The following is a 15,489-nucleotide window of genomic DNA, read 5'->3' as shown; positions in this document are numbered from 1 at the left end:
AATCTTTCCCAGCATCGGAGTCTTTTCCAATGAAGTCAGTTCTTTGCATCAAGTGGCCAAAGGAGCTTCAGCTTCAGCATCAGTCCTTCCAATGAACACTCAGGACTGATTCCCTTTAGGATGGACTGGTTGGGTCGCCTTGCAGTCCAAGGGACTCTCAAGAGTCTTCTCCAACCATCACAGTTCAAAAACATCAATTCTTTGGCACTCAGCTTTCTTTACGGTCCAGCTCTCATATCCATACACGACTATTGGAAAAGCCATCGATTTGATTACACCAGCTTTGACTTTGCCAGATGCCAAGGCAGAAAAAAAAATCTGCTTGAAGAGGCCTGGGGGCAAGGCCTCCGAGGACGTGGCGAGGCTGTGGCTGCTGGGACCAGCAGGATAAGACAACCTGTGGTGCATCTCCCCAGCCCCTGTGTCTGCGTGGTGTGGAGGAAGCTGGCTCTAGGTTTGCTGTCAGGAAGCCCTGCTCAACCCTTCTGGGTTAGCTTTTACAGCAGACCCTAGTGCTGTTTATCAGGAGTGGATTGGACTCTGTATTATGTTGATTGATCACAGTAGCATTCATCTGTGGTATAATTAGCAATTCACTAAGTGCTTTCAGTTATGGGACGTATTTCATCTGATCCCAAAGCCCTGTAGGCAGAGCTTAGGTCTCAGATCTGCCACTTCCTAGCTCACTGGCTTTGAGCGAGTTAGTAGTTGTTTACAGCCTCAGCATTTTACGTTAAATAGGAAAATACATGGGTTCAGTTCAATTCAGTCACTCAGTCGTGTCTGACTCTTTGCGACCCCATGAACTGCAGCACGCCAGGCCTCCCTGTCCATCACCAACTCCCGGAGTCCACCCAAACCCATGTCCGTTGAGTCGGTGATGCTATCCAGCCATCTCATCCTCTGTCATCCCCTTCTCCTCCTGCCTTCAATCTTTCCCAGCATCAGGGTCTTTTCAAATGAGTCAACTATTTACATCAGGTGGCCAAAGTATTGGAGTTTCAGCTTGAGCATCAGTCCTTCCAAGGAACAGCCAGGACTGATCTCCTTTAGGATGGACTGGTTGGATCTCCTTGCAGTCCAAGGGACTCTCAAGAGTCTTCTCCAACACCACAGTTCAAAAGCATCAATTCTTCAGCACTCAGTTTTCTTCACAGTCCAACTCTCACATCCATACATGACCACAGGAAAAACCATAGCCTTGACTAGAAAGACCTTTGTTGGCAAAGTAATGTCTCTGCTTTTGAATATGCTAGCTAGGTTGGTCATAACATTCCTTCCAAGGAGTAAGCATCTTTTAATTTCATGGCTGCAGTCACCATCTGCAGTGATTTTGGAGCCCCCCAAATAAAGTCAGCCACTGTTTCCACTGTTTCCCCATCTATTTTCCATGAAGTGATGGGACCGGATGCCATGATCTTCGTTTTCTGAATGTTGAGCTTTAAGCCAACTTTTTCACTCTCCTCTTTCACTTTCATCAAGAGGCTTTTTAGTTCCTCTTCACTTTCTGCCATAAGGGTGGTGTCATCTGCATATCTGAGGTTATTGATATTTCTCCTGGCAATCTTGATTCCAGCTTGTGCTTCATCCAGCCCAGCATTTCTCATAATGTACTCTGCATATAAGTTAAATAAGCAGGGTGACAATATACAGCCTTGCCATACTCCTTTTCCTACTTGAAACCAATCTGTTGTTCCGTGTCCCATTATTTATCAATTGTACAGAAAATATTGGAGTCCTCTTTCCAATTTTCCTCATGAAATCATGTATGTGAATCAGGTTCTTGATGCCATTTTGTTGTACCCTCATTTTCATTTTTGAGGACCTCAGTGTTTATAAATTTTAGTTGATTTCTCTCTAATAGAGAATCTGTAGTCTTATCTGACTCCCTGTATGAAGACCTTGGGTTAGCTGCATCACCTCTCTGAGCATCAGCATCTTTAGTGTACAATGCAGGGAATGTGTATGGGTTCCCTAGAGAATTTAAGAGGAAGCAGCAAGTGATAAGGAAATTCCAAGATGGCTCAATAGTTAAAAAAACAAAACAAAACAAAAAAACTCCACCTGCTAATACAGGAGACTCAGGAGACAGGAATTCAATTCTTGGGTCGGGAAGATTCCCTGGAGGAGGAAATGGCAATCCAGTATTCTTGCCTGGAGAATCCCATGGACAGAGGAGCCTGGCAGGCTACAGTCCAGGGAGGTCATAGAGAGTCAGACACAACTGAGTGACTGAGTGCACACACACAGCAAATGTTAAGCCCCTGACAAAGCACTTGGCGTACAAGGTGTCCTTGCTGTCTCTCCTTCCTTTGTGAACTGGTCCCTAAAGAGCTGAGTGTGGAGCAAGAAGCCAGTCATGTGCCTTCCACCCAAAGCAAGGTGCTTTCACACTAGAACTGGAAAGCACTCGCCCTGTCTGGATATCGTGATGAGCAATGATTCCCTTACATCTGCACTTTAAACAATTGATGAAGAGAGCATTCTTAGCAATTTCTTGGATGTTGCCAAATATAACAGCGCACTGATGGTGGCAGGTAGGTTGCTGTGAAATTCAATTTGCGCTAATATGCCCAGAAGCAAGAAAGCGTGGCGTGGGGCCCACGTGGTGTTTACCCTCCTCCCCACGTCTCTATCAGGCATGAGAAAACCAGGTCAGGATCAGAGCTCGCAGAAACTTCCCCCTTTCAGTGGATCCTGAAAGGAACACATTCTGAACTTCAGAACCAGTGGCTTATGACTAATCCCAGATAAATCACTAGCTTTTCTCCCCGGGCTTCTTGATGTTTCCCCCACAAACAAGAAGGGTTTTAATATGGGGAGTGAGAAAGAGTAAGATGTAAGGAATGACAAAATGATTCTGGGTAAAGAAATAGCAACCCGCCCGAGGCTGTGTCGTCAAGGAGCTCTCTGTATTTTCAGACTCTAATTTGGGATTCTGAGTATCTAGGATCTAACCTCTCCCTTCTGGCGAGTGGAGAGAGCAAGCACAGTGCTGGGGCAGGGGTAGGGGAGGCGGAGGGTCCTTTTGCAAACCCCCACCCCACACCCACTGCATCCCATGTCCTCACCTTAAGACCCTGCTGCTGCTAAGTCACTTCAGTCGTGTCTGACTCTATGCGACCCCATAGACGGCAGCCCACCAGACTCCCCAGTCCTTGGGATTCTCCAGGCAAGAACATCGGAGTGGGTTGCCATTTCCTTCTCCAGTGCATGACAGTGAAAAGTGAAAGTGAAGTCGCTCAGTCATGTCCAACTCTTAGCGACCCCGTGGACTGCAGCCCACAGGCTCCTCTGCCCATGGGATTTTCCAGGCAAGAGGACTGGAGTGGGGTGCCATTGCCTTCTCCACCTTAAGACCCTGCTTACCTCAAAAGCACTAGTAATTCTGAAGAAGGGATGAACACCCACTTGGGGAGTGGTCAAGCCCATCTCAGCCTCTAAACAAAGTGTCCTTCTTCTTCTCCCACACTGCACCTGATGTCTATATTTAGCCTCATCTCGGCCTCTAGAGATACACATTGTTAGTAATATCGATAAATCACATTTGAATGGTACTTTGTGTTGAAAATATAATTTCTCACAGTTTTATCTGATCCACAGAGTGTGTGCTTTAAAAAGGCAAGATAGGTATTCATATAATTAAAATAATCTGTGAGTTAAATGATTGACATGAGTTTATACAGCTAGAAACAGTCAGCCTGGGCTTAATACTCAGGTTTCTGGGGCAAAGCTGAGGATTCTTTCTATCAGGCGATGCCACAGATCCCACGATACCTGGAAGACATTTCCTATTATACAAATATTTGTCCTGGAAAAACAGGAAGAAGGGAAAAGGAACGAAGAAAAGACAGGCTGACTAGTCTTTTCAGACAAAATAAGCCAAGAGAATGCCCCTCAGTGAACTCAGCAGTGGGTTTGATGGATCATTTCTCTGTCACGATACAGGGACAGCTAGGACCCCTGGTTGCAAGAGGCGGCAGTTACAGCCTGCCTCACATGAGCGCTCCCCAGGAGCTGCGGCTCTGGGGTCCAGTGTACAGGGCGAGGCCGATGCAAACGAGAAGGAAGGTTAGGAAGAGCCAGTGATGGATAGGGAAGATAACGACACCGTCATGCAGACACTGGAAAGTCCAAAAGTATGCTGATGAAACCTCTCACCCACTCTCCTGATAGAGACCGATGCTATGTAGGAATAACCAAGGGCTGTGTGTGGACAGGTGGTCACAGGGAGCTGCAAAGCCAGGTGCCCGCCATGGGAGGGTGCGTCAGCAAGACCCCAGGCAGGGCACCCACTCACTGCAGTACCTGTGTGCAGAGAATCCATCTGGGATCAGACATAAGCTGCAGTCTGTCTCACCATCTGGATAACCTGGCACACATCACTAACAGCTCACAAAGCCTTAGTTTCTTCATCTGTAAATCGGAATCATAATAGTGCCATCTCATAACATTCTTGTGAGATAAAATAAAATAATGGAGTCACACTTCCTATAAAATTTCTAACGCATAACAGAAATTCAGTCTCAGTGCGTATATGAGACGGTCGAATTCTATTTTTGTGTGCCCATCCATGATTCAACATGCATTTCTTATTTTTCTAACCCATCTATCTGCTCATTAAAAAGAAAACACTTTAAAATTCTGCATTATAAACTCCCTACACTTTACAGATGAAGATGTACCTTCACCTGTAAAATGTAGGGAAGGAAACAACGAGGGTGACCCAGGCGTCTCCGATTGCCTGGAACTTTTCTGGTTTCAGCCTTGAAATTCCCGTGTTCTGGGAATCGCCTTGTGCGCCATGTGTGCTTCGCTCAGCCCTGTCCGATCTTTGCGACCCCATGAACTGTATCCCACAAGACTCCTCTGTCCATAAGGATTCTCCAGGAAAGAATACTGATGTGGGTTGCCATGCCCTCCTCCAGGGGATCTTCCCAACCCAGGGATCGAACCCAAGTTTCCTGTATTGCAGGCAGATTCTTTCCTGTCTGAGCCACCAGGGAAGCCCAACTTCCAGGTAAACCAGGATAGTTGGTCAGCCTGGAGATAATATCTACTTGTGGGATTAATGCAGGGATAAGATAAAGTGGGGCTTCCCAGGTGGTGTGCAGGGTGAAGAACCCACCTGCCAATGCAGGAGATGCAGGAGACATAGGTTCGATCCCTGGGTAAGGAAGACCCCCTGGAGGAGGAAATGACAACCCTCTCCAGTAATCTTGTCTAGGAAGTCCCATGGACAGAGGAGTGGTGGGCTACAGTTCTTGGGGTTTCAACGAGTCGAATATGACTTAGTTACTGGAAAACAACAATTTAACAAACAGGAACCATTGAAATTATTATATACTCCGAAAGCCTTCAAGGGCTATTTAGAGATGTTGAGGAAGTTTAGTTATTTCCATACGGCCTTGTCAAAGCACTCATTCATTCATTCATTCAAAAGCTACATGTTGAACACAAACTGTGTTCTGGCGTCGTGTTGTGTGAACAAGACAACCAGTTGGGCTTGCATTTTCCTTGGAAGAGCAGACCATATGCGATAATCTGGTGTGGGGTGTTCTACATCAGGAAAGATGATGGAGGAAGGCTTCCTGGAGGAGCTAAGATTTAAAGAGCAAGACAGACCTGGCCGGGTGAAGAGTGGGGAGCAAGGATACTATGAAGAACCAGAGAATGACCTGAGGTGTTTGGGGAGGAAGGGAAGCCAGTGGCTGGACATTCCTACACCAGGTTATGGACACAGGCCTGGGTGTTTCTGGACACCAGGAAAGCTGGGGGTATTCCAGATGGGTCCTTTTAATTCTGTAAAGACACAGGTCCCAAGGCCTTAGCTGTGATGCAGCCCTTGCTGTGAGAGCAGTCCCGAGCTGCCATGGGCGTCTCAGATCTTCACTGCAGAGAGGAGGTGAGGGTCAGGGGGTGGGTGTGAGGAGGGGGGACATGCCCTCAGCAGCAAAGGCAGCATCTAGGATGCTTAGATCTGCATGTGTCCTCAGGAGCCTGGTCCAAGGCACTTCTGCACATCCTCAGCCCCACAGGACCGTGAAAGGCTAATAAAGCATCTTAATTTGCATTTAATAGGGTATCTACTGTGCGCTAAAAACAGCCAATTGCTATTTATTAATGACATAATTATTAGAACTTAACACCTGGGCAGTGGAGGCTACATGAAGAGTGAGGCAGTTCCCCAGAATACTGTTTTAATAATTATGTTATTTAATTATTTACACATTTGAATTAAAATTCAATAAGAGCCAGATTATACCTTAACATAATACATTAACGTGGAACTCGATCCAAAGAGCATGGCTGAGGGGGTTTCCACCTTTCTTTCCAAACCTAACCTGACCATTTCCCAATTGTTCTGGTTCGATAGGGATCGATTTTCTAGATTCAGACCTCAGAAGTTGGCAGAGATGTCACATGCATCTATGTGGAAATAAGCTGATGGCCTCTTTTAAGGGTCCATGGACTCTTTGCAGATCTCAGACTCACCCCAGACCTCGATTGTGTGATCCCAGCTGCCAAGAGGACAGTCCTGCCAGTCTGCTGGTCCCTCGTCATCCCCAGGAGCTTGTCTAATACAGAATCAAACTAATGTTCTGCCCCAAAGAAGTTACTCATGTAATGTAAATGAATGAGCCATCCAGCTGCTGTTGAACAGAACAGCCTTCATGTCAGACTCCAGGCTCCTGAATCCTCCACCTGGGAAATCCCCAGGCACCACGGCTTGACCTTGGCGTTGCTCTCAAACCCACCCTTTTCTTTCCACCCTTACAGAGCCCACGGTTTAACCCAGGCCTTGAAGATCACTTGTAGAAATTGATTTCTCAACTCAAATTTCTGTGTATTTGCTCTCTCTGACACCTTGTTACAAGCTTATTTTGCTTAAAGCATATTAATATGTATATATATTTACTATATACCTATATATAGTAGTTCCTCTTTTAAACAGTTTCAAATGCTTGCCATTGCCTATAGGATGGAGTTAAAACCCAGGAAGTGGGTTAATCCTTGAGTGGGTTAAACTTATCTACCATTCATTTTGTGTTGACACGGCATACATATTTGCCAAGCACTGTGTGTGCATGCTCAGTCTTGTCCAACTCTTTGCGACCGTATGGACTGTACCCCGCCAGGCTCCAGTGTCCATGGGATTTCCTAGGCAAGAATACTGGAATGGGTTGCCATTTCCTCCTCCAAGGGATCTTCCTGACCCAGGGATCCAACCCATGTCTACTCATGTCTCCTGCCTTGCAGGCAATTCTTTCCTGCTGAGCCACCAGGGAAGTCCTCACCTAATACTAAAACTCACTTATTGCATACTTCACATAGCTTGGAACCTCTGTAAGTGCATTTCACAAACTTACCCCTAAGTCCTGAGAAGAACCCTGTGAAGTACATGCATTTGGCTTCATGACATGAAGGTGTGAAGCGCAGAAGGTTGAGGTGATGGAGCCAAGACTGCCCAGCTTGAGTGCAGTAGATCCAGGATCTGGACCACTGCTCTCCACTGCCTCTGCATCCTCACGTGCATCCTGGATTCCTGCCTTCCCATCTGTGCCCGTGCACTTCTGTCCCACCTGAAGCAGCTTCACTTCCTTCACCTTCTTGATTGTATCTCCATTGTCGATCCCAACACTAGATTCTGTGGCCCAGGAGAAGCTGTTCCCATACCCTCACTGGCTGTGATTCTCCCACTCTAACTCACGGAACTTAATGTCTGTACTGCTGGTGTCCAGTCACACACAACCCTGTGATGCACTGGGATGTTTATAGGCAGTTTCCCCCAATAGATTGTAAGGTCATGGAGGGTCCACAAAACATGTGCATTTCTGCACATCATGTACACACCTAACCCACAGTTATGTATGCAGTAGGTGTTCACTCAATGCTTTTTTTTTCAATGTGGACCAATTTTAAAGTCTTTATTGAGTTTATTACAATATTGCTTCTGTTTTATGTTTTAATTTTTTGGCCATAAGGCATGTGGGACTTTAACACCCCTGAGCAGGGATCAAACCCACACCCTCTGCATTGGAAGGCAAAATCTTAACCACTAGACCATCAGGGAAGTTTCTTACTCAATGTTTGATGAGTGACTTTTGGCCCTTCCTCCTTCAGTAGCTATTCTTCCATTGACAATGATGCCTGGCCGTCAAAAGTCTTAATAATAGGATTTTTATAACATCACCTCCTTTGCCTGGAATGCCTTTCCTCCTCAGAACTGATTGATGTTTACTTATCTCTTGGGACTTGTCTGAGGTGTCTCATATCCAAAGAGCCCTCCATGACATCCATCTCCAGACTGGCTAGGGTGTCTCTCTCTGCATTTCCTCACCACCTTATCATATTACATTAAAGGGATTTGTTTCTGTTCTGGTTTTTGCATCTCTAGACTGTGGACTCCTTGAGGACAAGCACTATGTCTTTTTATTGTCATGTTCTTGGGGCTGAGCACAACACTGGCATATGGAAGTACTCAGTGAATATTGATGGGTGAATGAATGAACAAATGTGTGAATGAAAGCAATGCAATCTTAGTATGTTTCTAATAGCCTGCTTGATTAGCCAAGGTAAGATGCAGGACATATCCATGGAAACAAAATAAAATTGTAAGTAGCCCTATCCATTGGCCAAAATCTTCTTATGAACATGTATTAGCCACTATCACAGTGCATCCTTGTCAATTTAGTTTAATTTTACATACTGGCAGCATGTTAGAAGTTGCCACCTGGGCAATGATACTTGTAATCTCCTTGCATCTTAGGCACTGTGCCAGTTTGGTTCTGATAATTGGGATTGCACCTCTGGCCAGACGACCTCACCTCTCTGCCCTGAATCATCTGCCTTTCAAGTTCATCTGAGGGCAATCTGCCATCTTCAAGCTCTACTCTGAGGCAGGCTTGAAAGGCCAGCAAGCATTTCACCAACTTCAGCTGCATGAGTTGGATGAGTTCCAGTTGTGAGAGGAGGGAGACAATTCTAGATGATTCTTCCAAGCATGAGGTGTGATGGTCTCATTTGATATACTCACTCTGCTGACAGCTCTGGCCCAAAGTGCCTCCTCTTCCACTCGGGGACTGTCCATTGTTCTCTAGTGTATGATTAGCAGATTAGCTATCATGTAAGAAGCCAGGAAAATGAACTCCCAGCAAGCCCTTCCAAAGCAAGAGTAATTCATTACCCAGCCTGATTTCCACTTAAAATGTACTTTGAGCACACTTCCAACTACAAACCCTAAATCACCCTGTGTTCACAAAGTCCATCATTTTTTATTTTATTGCGTGGCGTTGGCGTGACATAATCCCTTGCAGAGCATCTCAGAGTGCTTTACAGATCAATGAATTACTTACCTGCAGAGTTGAAGCGATGTCTGCAAGGCCAGCACCGTCATTCTGCAGCAGCCTGTCCTCTGAGAAACAGGCAAGGCTGTGCGATTGCCAAGTGGGGGCAGGATCAGGGCTGGGGCTTCAAGAATTACATCCCAGTTAAAACTGTGTGTATAAAATGCATCAGATTTAAATGACTTAGAGAGCTTAGGAATTGGGATCCTTCAGATGGTCAGCAAATCAAGTGTTCAGTCATTAACTCATCAAGTTTCTTTCTCTTCTGGAAGTTTCAGTTTAGCTTTTATAATGACACAGCCATAAATCACAATGATATGTCTTAGAAGTTTCAGATCTTAGAGGCTGTAGTCACTCCCCAGCCCTGGCTACATCCACCTTCACACTGCTTCTACCTGAAGCTCCATGTGGATTTAAGTCTAAAAATGATGAATTGGTGCTAGCTTTATGCAAGGTGCTGTATTGGAGACAGCAGAAAATAAAATGATGAGCAAGGCTCCTGTACAGTGTCTTCCAGTATAATCATGTATAGTCAAGGGAAAAAAAATGACACATGTTACATAAGCCAGCTTATTTTATTTTTTTTAAGCCAGCTTATTTTAATACTGTGGAGGAAGCTACATGGTCTCCAGGATGGAGAGGCAGTGCCCTTGGGCATGGCCTGGAAGACCTCCTGGAAGGGATGCTGGCTCAGCCAGGCCTTGAACGATTCCAGTCAGTCTAGACAGTTGGAGAAAGGTGCTAGGGTATCAAAACCAGAAGCAAGGGCTTGAGGCTCAGGAAACAAAGTCCAGTGAATGCTTGTTAATGCGCATTCCTGGTTGGGTGGGGCTTAGAGATGGATGGGAAGTCAGTTTTCAGGAGAAGGAGGGAAAATGGCCAAGAACAGCTATCTGCAGACACCCCCATTTCTGGAGGAGAAAATCCAGCATAATCAGGAGTGAGTGATGAATAGTTCCAGAAGAGAAAAGACAAGCGCAGAAAGTTCCAACCAGTCTTATTTTTGTGTGAGGGTTGTGCTGGGGGTCTTAGCTGCATCTGGGAAATAAGGGTGATGCTCAGCTTGCCTGGGGTCTCCTGCAGCCAGGTGACATCGTGTCTTGGGGGATCATGGGTTCTGGAAAGACACTTGGGGGTGGCTCAGAGGCGTGCTGATTCAAGGAGGAAAACTCATGTGAAGACTCCTATGAGAATTGGACAGAGGCCACGTAAACTTGAAGCACTAGTGTGTCAGAGCCAATGGTGGCAGAACTGAAATGACACGTGTTATTGGCCCGGTTTTGAGGTTGTTATAAACATGTAGCTAGGTGGGGAAGTGGTTCCTTTGAGAAACCGTTCTAATTCCGTCCTATAAATATTTGTTGTATTTTTACTATGAAAATACATAGTAAAAGTGTTTGTGGCTCAGTTGTGTCCAACTCTTTGCAATCCCATGAAGTATGGCCTGCCAAGCTCCTTTGTCCATGGAATTCTTCAGGCAAGAACACCAGAATGGGTTGCCATTCCCTTCTTCAGGGTATCTCCTAACCCAGGGATCGAACCTGTGCCTTCTGCATTGCAGGCAGATTCTTTACCATCTGAGCCACCTTCCCAGGCTCTCCGACATTGCCTTTAAATAGGAGGAAATAGAAGCTGAAGTCAAGATGAGATGTTTCTCTCAAGTGGAAGGTGATCCCTCTAGTTCCTCCTCATTGACTGTAGCCCCTGTGTTTCTGTCCCTGGGTTATTCTGCCCTCTCCCCTTTGAAGACAACCAAGAAATATCTCAGCAAAATTTTAATTTTCCTTCTGCCTGTTTCATCTCCACAGTATCTCCCAAAATTGTGGAGATCTCTTCAGATATCTCCATTAACGAAGGCAACAACATCAGCCTCACCTGCATAGCAACGGGTAGACCGGAGCCCACGGTTACCTGGAGACACATCTCCCCCAAAGGTAAGAGAAGCGGCTTGGGACATCGTGTCATGCGAGGAAGTGGGAGAATCGTTGGCTGTGGCAGGAGGTTATGGTGCTGGTGGCCTGGTCACAAGGATCCCGCATTCTTGGTGGCCTGATAACAGCATACTCGTAGCTCCGCAGAGAATATCGGTGTTCTCAATGCAAGACGGGCATAACCTCTAGGAGTCCAGAAATCACACTGGAGGATTGATGCAATCCCTGGGAGAGTGATCTCCCTTGTTTCTGGGTGAAAGGGTGGTGAGATGTCCTGGGTGACTTTTCTGTTCACATTGGACGGTAGAGTGCTCAGTTCGGTGTTGGTGGCATTGTTCAGCTGGCTGTGGTAAGAGAGAGAAAACACAGACACACAATGATGGATGAGAGCTTGGAATGGCCACGTTCCTAAAAGGAACGTTTCCCGGCCTGTGCTGCTTCAACGTTGCCAAGTATCTGGTCTCCAGGCCATGAGTCCTTGTGTCGTTCTCCTCTGATTAATCCTAGATAACAAAAATCACTTAATGTGTGACTAGATTGCATGACTCACTTTGTCTAATCTAGGTGTTTTGTAGACCAGACCAAGTGTTGTTTTGTGCTTGCATAGACTGAACCTTAAACTTTAACAATTTAAAGCGAGATGCCATTTATTAAGGGCTTCCCCGGTGGCTCAGCAGTGAAGAATCCACCGGTAGTGCAGGAGATGCCGGAGACGAGGGTTTGATCCCCGGGTCGGGAAGATCCCCTGGAGGAGGGCATGGCCACCCACTCCAGTATTCTTGCCTGGAGAAGCCCATGGACAGAGGAGCCTGGTGGGCTACAGTCCCAAAGAGTCAGACGTAACTTAAGGGACTGAGCATGGGCGTCATATATTATAAAGCTAGCTTTCATGCAAGGCGCGTTACATGGTTTCATTTGTTCTTAAATGTTGACTGAGTGCTTGGGGATATAGCGATAAGCCAGAACAGGCAAGTCTCTGCTCTCATGAGCTCACATCCTCACGATACAAATAACCAGTGATATTAATAATAATAATAAGTGGCGATAAGGATGGGAAAATAGAACAGGGTATGTTGACAGAAGGACAAGAGGTTTGGTCAGGAAAGGTGTTTGACATGGTGACATTTGAGCTGAGACCTGAATAAAAATCCTTAAATTTCATTGCTTGTATCTGGCTAGCCTAAAATACACTCATGTACATATGTATGTATATATGTGTGTGTTTATATGTAGGCATCGTTGGCTTATGAAGGTTTAAGATGCTAAAGGACAGATACCCACTATTGTAAAATAGATAAACAACAAGGGCCTACTGTAAAGCACAGGGAATTATACTTAATATCTTGTAATAACCTATAATGGAAAAGAATTTGAGATATATATAGATAGATAGATAGATAGATAGATAGATAGATAGATATAACTGAATCACTCTGTTGTACATCTGAAACTAATCCACTATTGTATATCAACTATACTTCAATAAAAATGAAGATGCTAAAGTCATTGCAGGAGTGGTCATTTGTTTGGTGCTACAGCCTGAGTCCCTCTAAACCAGACCCTGAGATGGTGATTGGTGAGCTAGAAGTTTATCAGAGGTGGCCCTGGGCTCAGCCCTGTGAAAGGGCAGTGGGGGTCAGGCTGGGGGAGAGGTTGACTGTGGTGCCATGTGTGAGAGCAGGATGCCTGTGGGGTGTTCTGAAGACAGGGCGGATTGTCCCCTACTGAAGGTATGGGGGTGACCTTTTACAACAGGACCGTAGTTGGTCAGAGAATTTGAGCTGTGAGCCCAGGCCAGGTATCTCTCTTCCTACTGGAGCTGAGGACTGTCTGGTCCACCCCGGGGCAGGCATCCTCCATTCCTGAAGAAGGCAGGGCATCGCAGGGTCCACTACACCTGGGATTTAATGCAATCAGTTGAAGAAGACTGCATAGGCCCCAGATAGCAAATTCCCTCACTTGGGGTGACAAGTCACCCTAAGGACATTGTCACAGAAGAGGTGAGATTTTCAGTGTGTTTAGCTGAAACCCTGAGAACTCTCCGTAGCCACTGCACTTGAGGCCTCCACTGTGAGCGAGGGAATCAGAGAGATGCTTGCATTTCTGCCAGTCTCTCAACTGCAACTGACCTTGCAGGTGGCATGGCCCACAATCTTGGAGGAGGTTTCACTGTACCTAAGATCGCTAGTGATGAAAAGTGGTCTTGGGGCACATCCCAGGGAAGGGAATTCAGGTGGACAGACTTTCTGGTTCAAGGTGCACGCCATTCATCCCTGAAAATGTCGGGTCCTCAGTGCCGCTGGACGCTGGAACGGTCCGTGCCTTTAGAATCCGCAGAGCATTCATCAGCTCAGCATCATGGACTTTGCTTCTATCAGGAAGCACCTGGCCCTCCATCCTGCAAGTCTGCCTCTGACTCCTGTTTGATGTCTTTTCTCATCCCTCCTGTGGCCCTGCAGCTCTTTGTCCTTTTCTAGGTTCTTTTTCCTCCTTTCCTTTTCTTCCCTTTCTTCCCTTCTCCTCCGTACATCTCCTCTTTTTGTCCTGCCCTTTCATGCTCTTTTTTTCTCTGCTTTCCCGTCTCTCACAGCCTCCTGCACGTTCCTCTTCCATCCCATTTCATCCCACATTGTCATCTCCTTTTCTCTGTCTTCCCCTCACAATCACTTTTGTCTCCCCACTGCGTTGGCACCTTCTCCGTTCTTCCTGCTGAGGTTTGCACCGCTGTACGTTAGCATCCTTCCCCAACCCCGGCCATCCAGCCGCCTCATTTTCCCGGGAGACTTTACCTGAGCCCTGGCCAGAGGCATCCATTTTCCTGGAGTTTTAGCTGCTATGGAAACAGAAGATGGATCAAGATGGAGAGGAGCAGGATAATCAGAATCTACCTGTGGATCAGAGTAATTTAGACACGCAGCTTTTCCCAGATCCCCGGTCAGGATTAGCTACCCAGATTCAAGCTGACGAGAGACATGCCACGTGGTAACTAATCACCTCGGGGCTCACGGGGTGCTGCTTTCTCGGTGACTGATTATTTGGAGATGAGAGCTGTCATTGGGCTGTGGCTGAGACCAAACTGAAGCTGGAGACCCTTAGCGGCCAGAGCTTCATCTCACCCTACTAAGTGTCTGCAAAATGCGGCTTATTTTACATACAAGTGGACAAGATGGGGGTTCCTTGGAAGAAAAGATGCGCTGCACCCGAGCGAAGTCTCCACAGACAGAGCCTCTGTCATCCCTGGTGCCACTCTGTGTGGGCAGGTCACTCAGTCAAGGTCATTGTTATTATACTCACACCCCTGAAAGCCCTCCGTCCGGAGGGCGGACCCGGGCCAAGCACTGTGGGCAACCTTGATGGCTTCACTACGTCTTCTCTCCTGAGTGATCTGTTTGTTCTTCACATTTCTGGAAACTCCTAGTATCCTCTATCACAACTCATATGGTGCTCCCTGCAATAAGCTGACATTGGTTTATAACATTGTATAAGTTCCATGCATAAAAGATTATATTTTGACTTCTGTATATGCTACAGTGAGCTCACCGCCAAAAGGCTGGCTTCCATCCACCTCCATACAGTTGACTCCCTGCTCCCATTTCACTACCTGTCCCCACCCCACCTCCCCTCCAGTAACCTTTATTCTGTTCTCCATATCTATGTGTTTTGGTTTAGTTTGTGTATGTGTATATATATATATTCCCCATATAAGTGAGATCATATGATATTTGTCTTTCTCTCTCTCACTTATTTCACTTAACATAAGGTCCCAGCTTTCACTGCCTTTTATGTGGAAACAAAATAAAGAAGTGTTAACCACCATTGTATAATAGTGGCTTATGTATCCAGATATACAGAAGCTGGGAGTGACCTTATGGTGGGGAGGGGCTGGCAGGGTCTTTCTCAGAATGTGTCTGCTTGGCACGTTACATCAGAAGGCGAAAGTGTCAGCTGTCCCTGTCCAGAATAGAGAGAAGGTAAAACTTCTAAGGCCACCTCTTGACATTGCCGTGGAATGTGAGAAGTAACATTTCACCCGTTGGTACTGGTTGCATGTCTTATTGGCTCCCCTCATGTACTTAGAGCTCCCAGGGGTTCAAGGAGAAGGTGTACCAGCTTTGTAGAGATACCTGCCCTCACTGTACACACCGTTTGGAAGGGATCAGGTGTTGCCTTGGTCTTTTCAGGACAAAAAGCCCATCTCACTTTCTCCTACA

The 15,489-nt window shown here is 46.3% G+C and overlaps 1 protein-coding gene across 1 annotated transcript in view; it reads left to right on the top strand.

Annotated features, from left to right (window-relative positions):
• The window catches only part of NTM (neurotrimin), a 409,793-nt gene that overhangs the window by 276,750 nt on the left and 117,554 nt on the right, over window positions 1–15,489 (top strand). Inside the window, exon 3 of the mRNA XM_052661943.1 lies at window positions 11,156–11,281. Within this exon, the coding sequence (XP_052517903.1) occupies window positions 11,156–11,281 (126 nt within the window). The remainder of the gene's footprint in view (window positions 1–11,155; window positions 11,282–15,489) is intronic.

This window comes from Budorcas taxicolor, chromosome 25, assembly GCF_023091745.1.
Source record: "Budorcas taxicolor isolate Tak-1 chromosome 25, Takin1.1, whole genome shotgun sequence".
In the NCBI taxonomy this organism is placed as follows: domain Eukaryota; kingdom Metazoa; phylum Chordata; class Mammalia; order Artiodactyla; family Bovidae; genus Budorcas; species Budorcas taxicolor.
The sequence above is the reverse complement of the archived record's forward strand: the minus strand, read 5'-3'. Positions and strand labels throughout refer to the sequence as shown.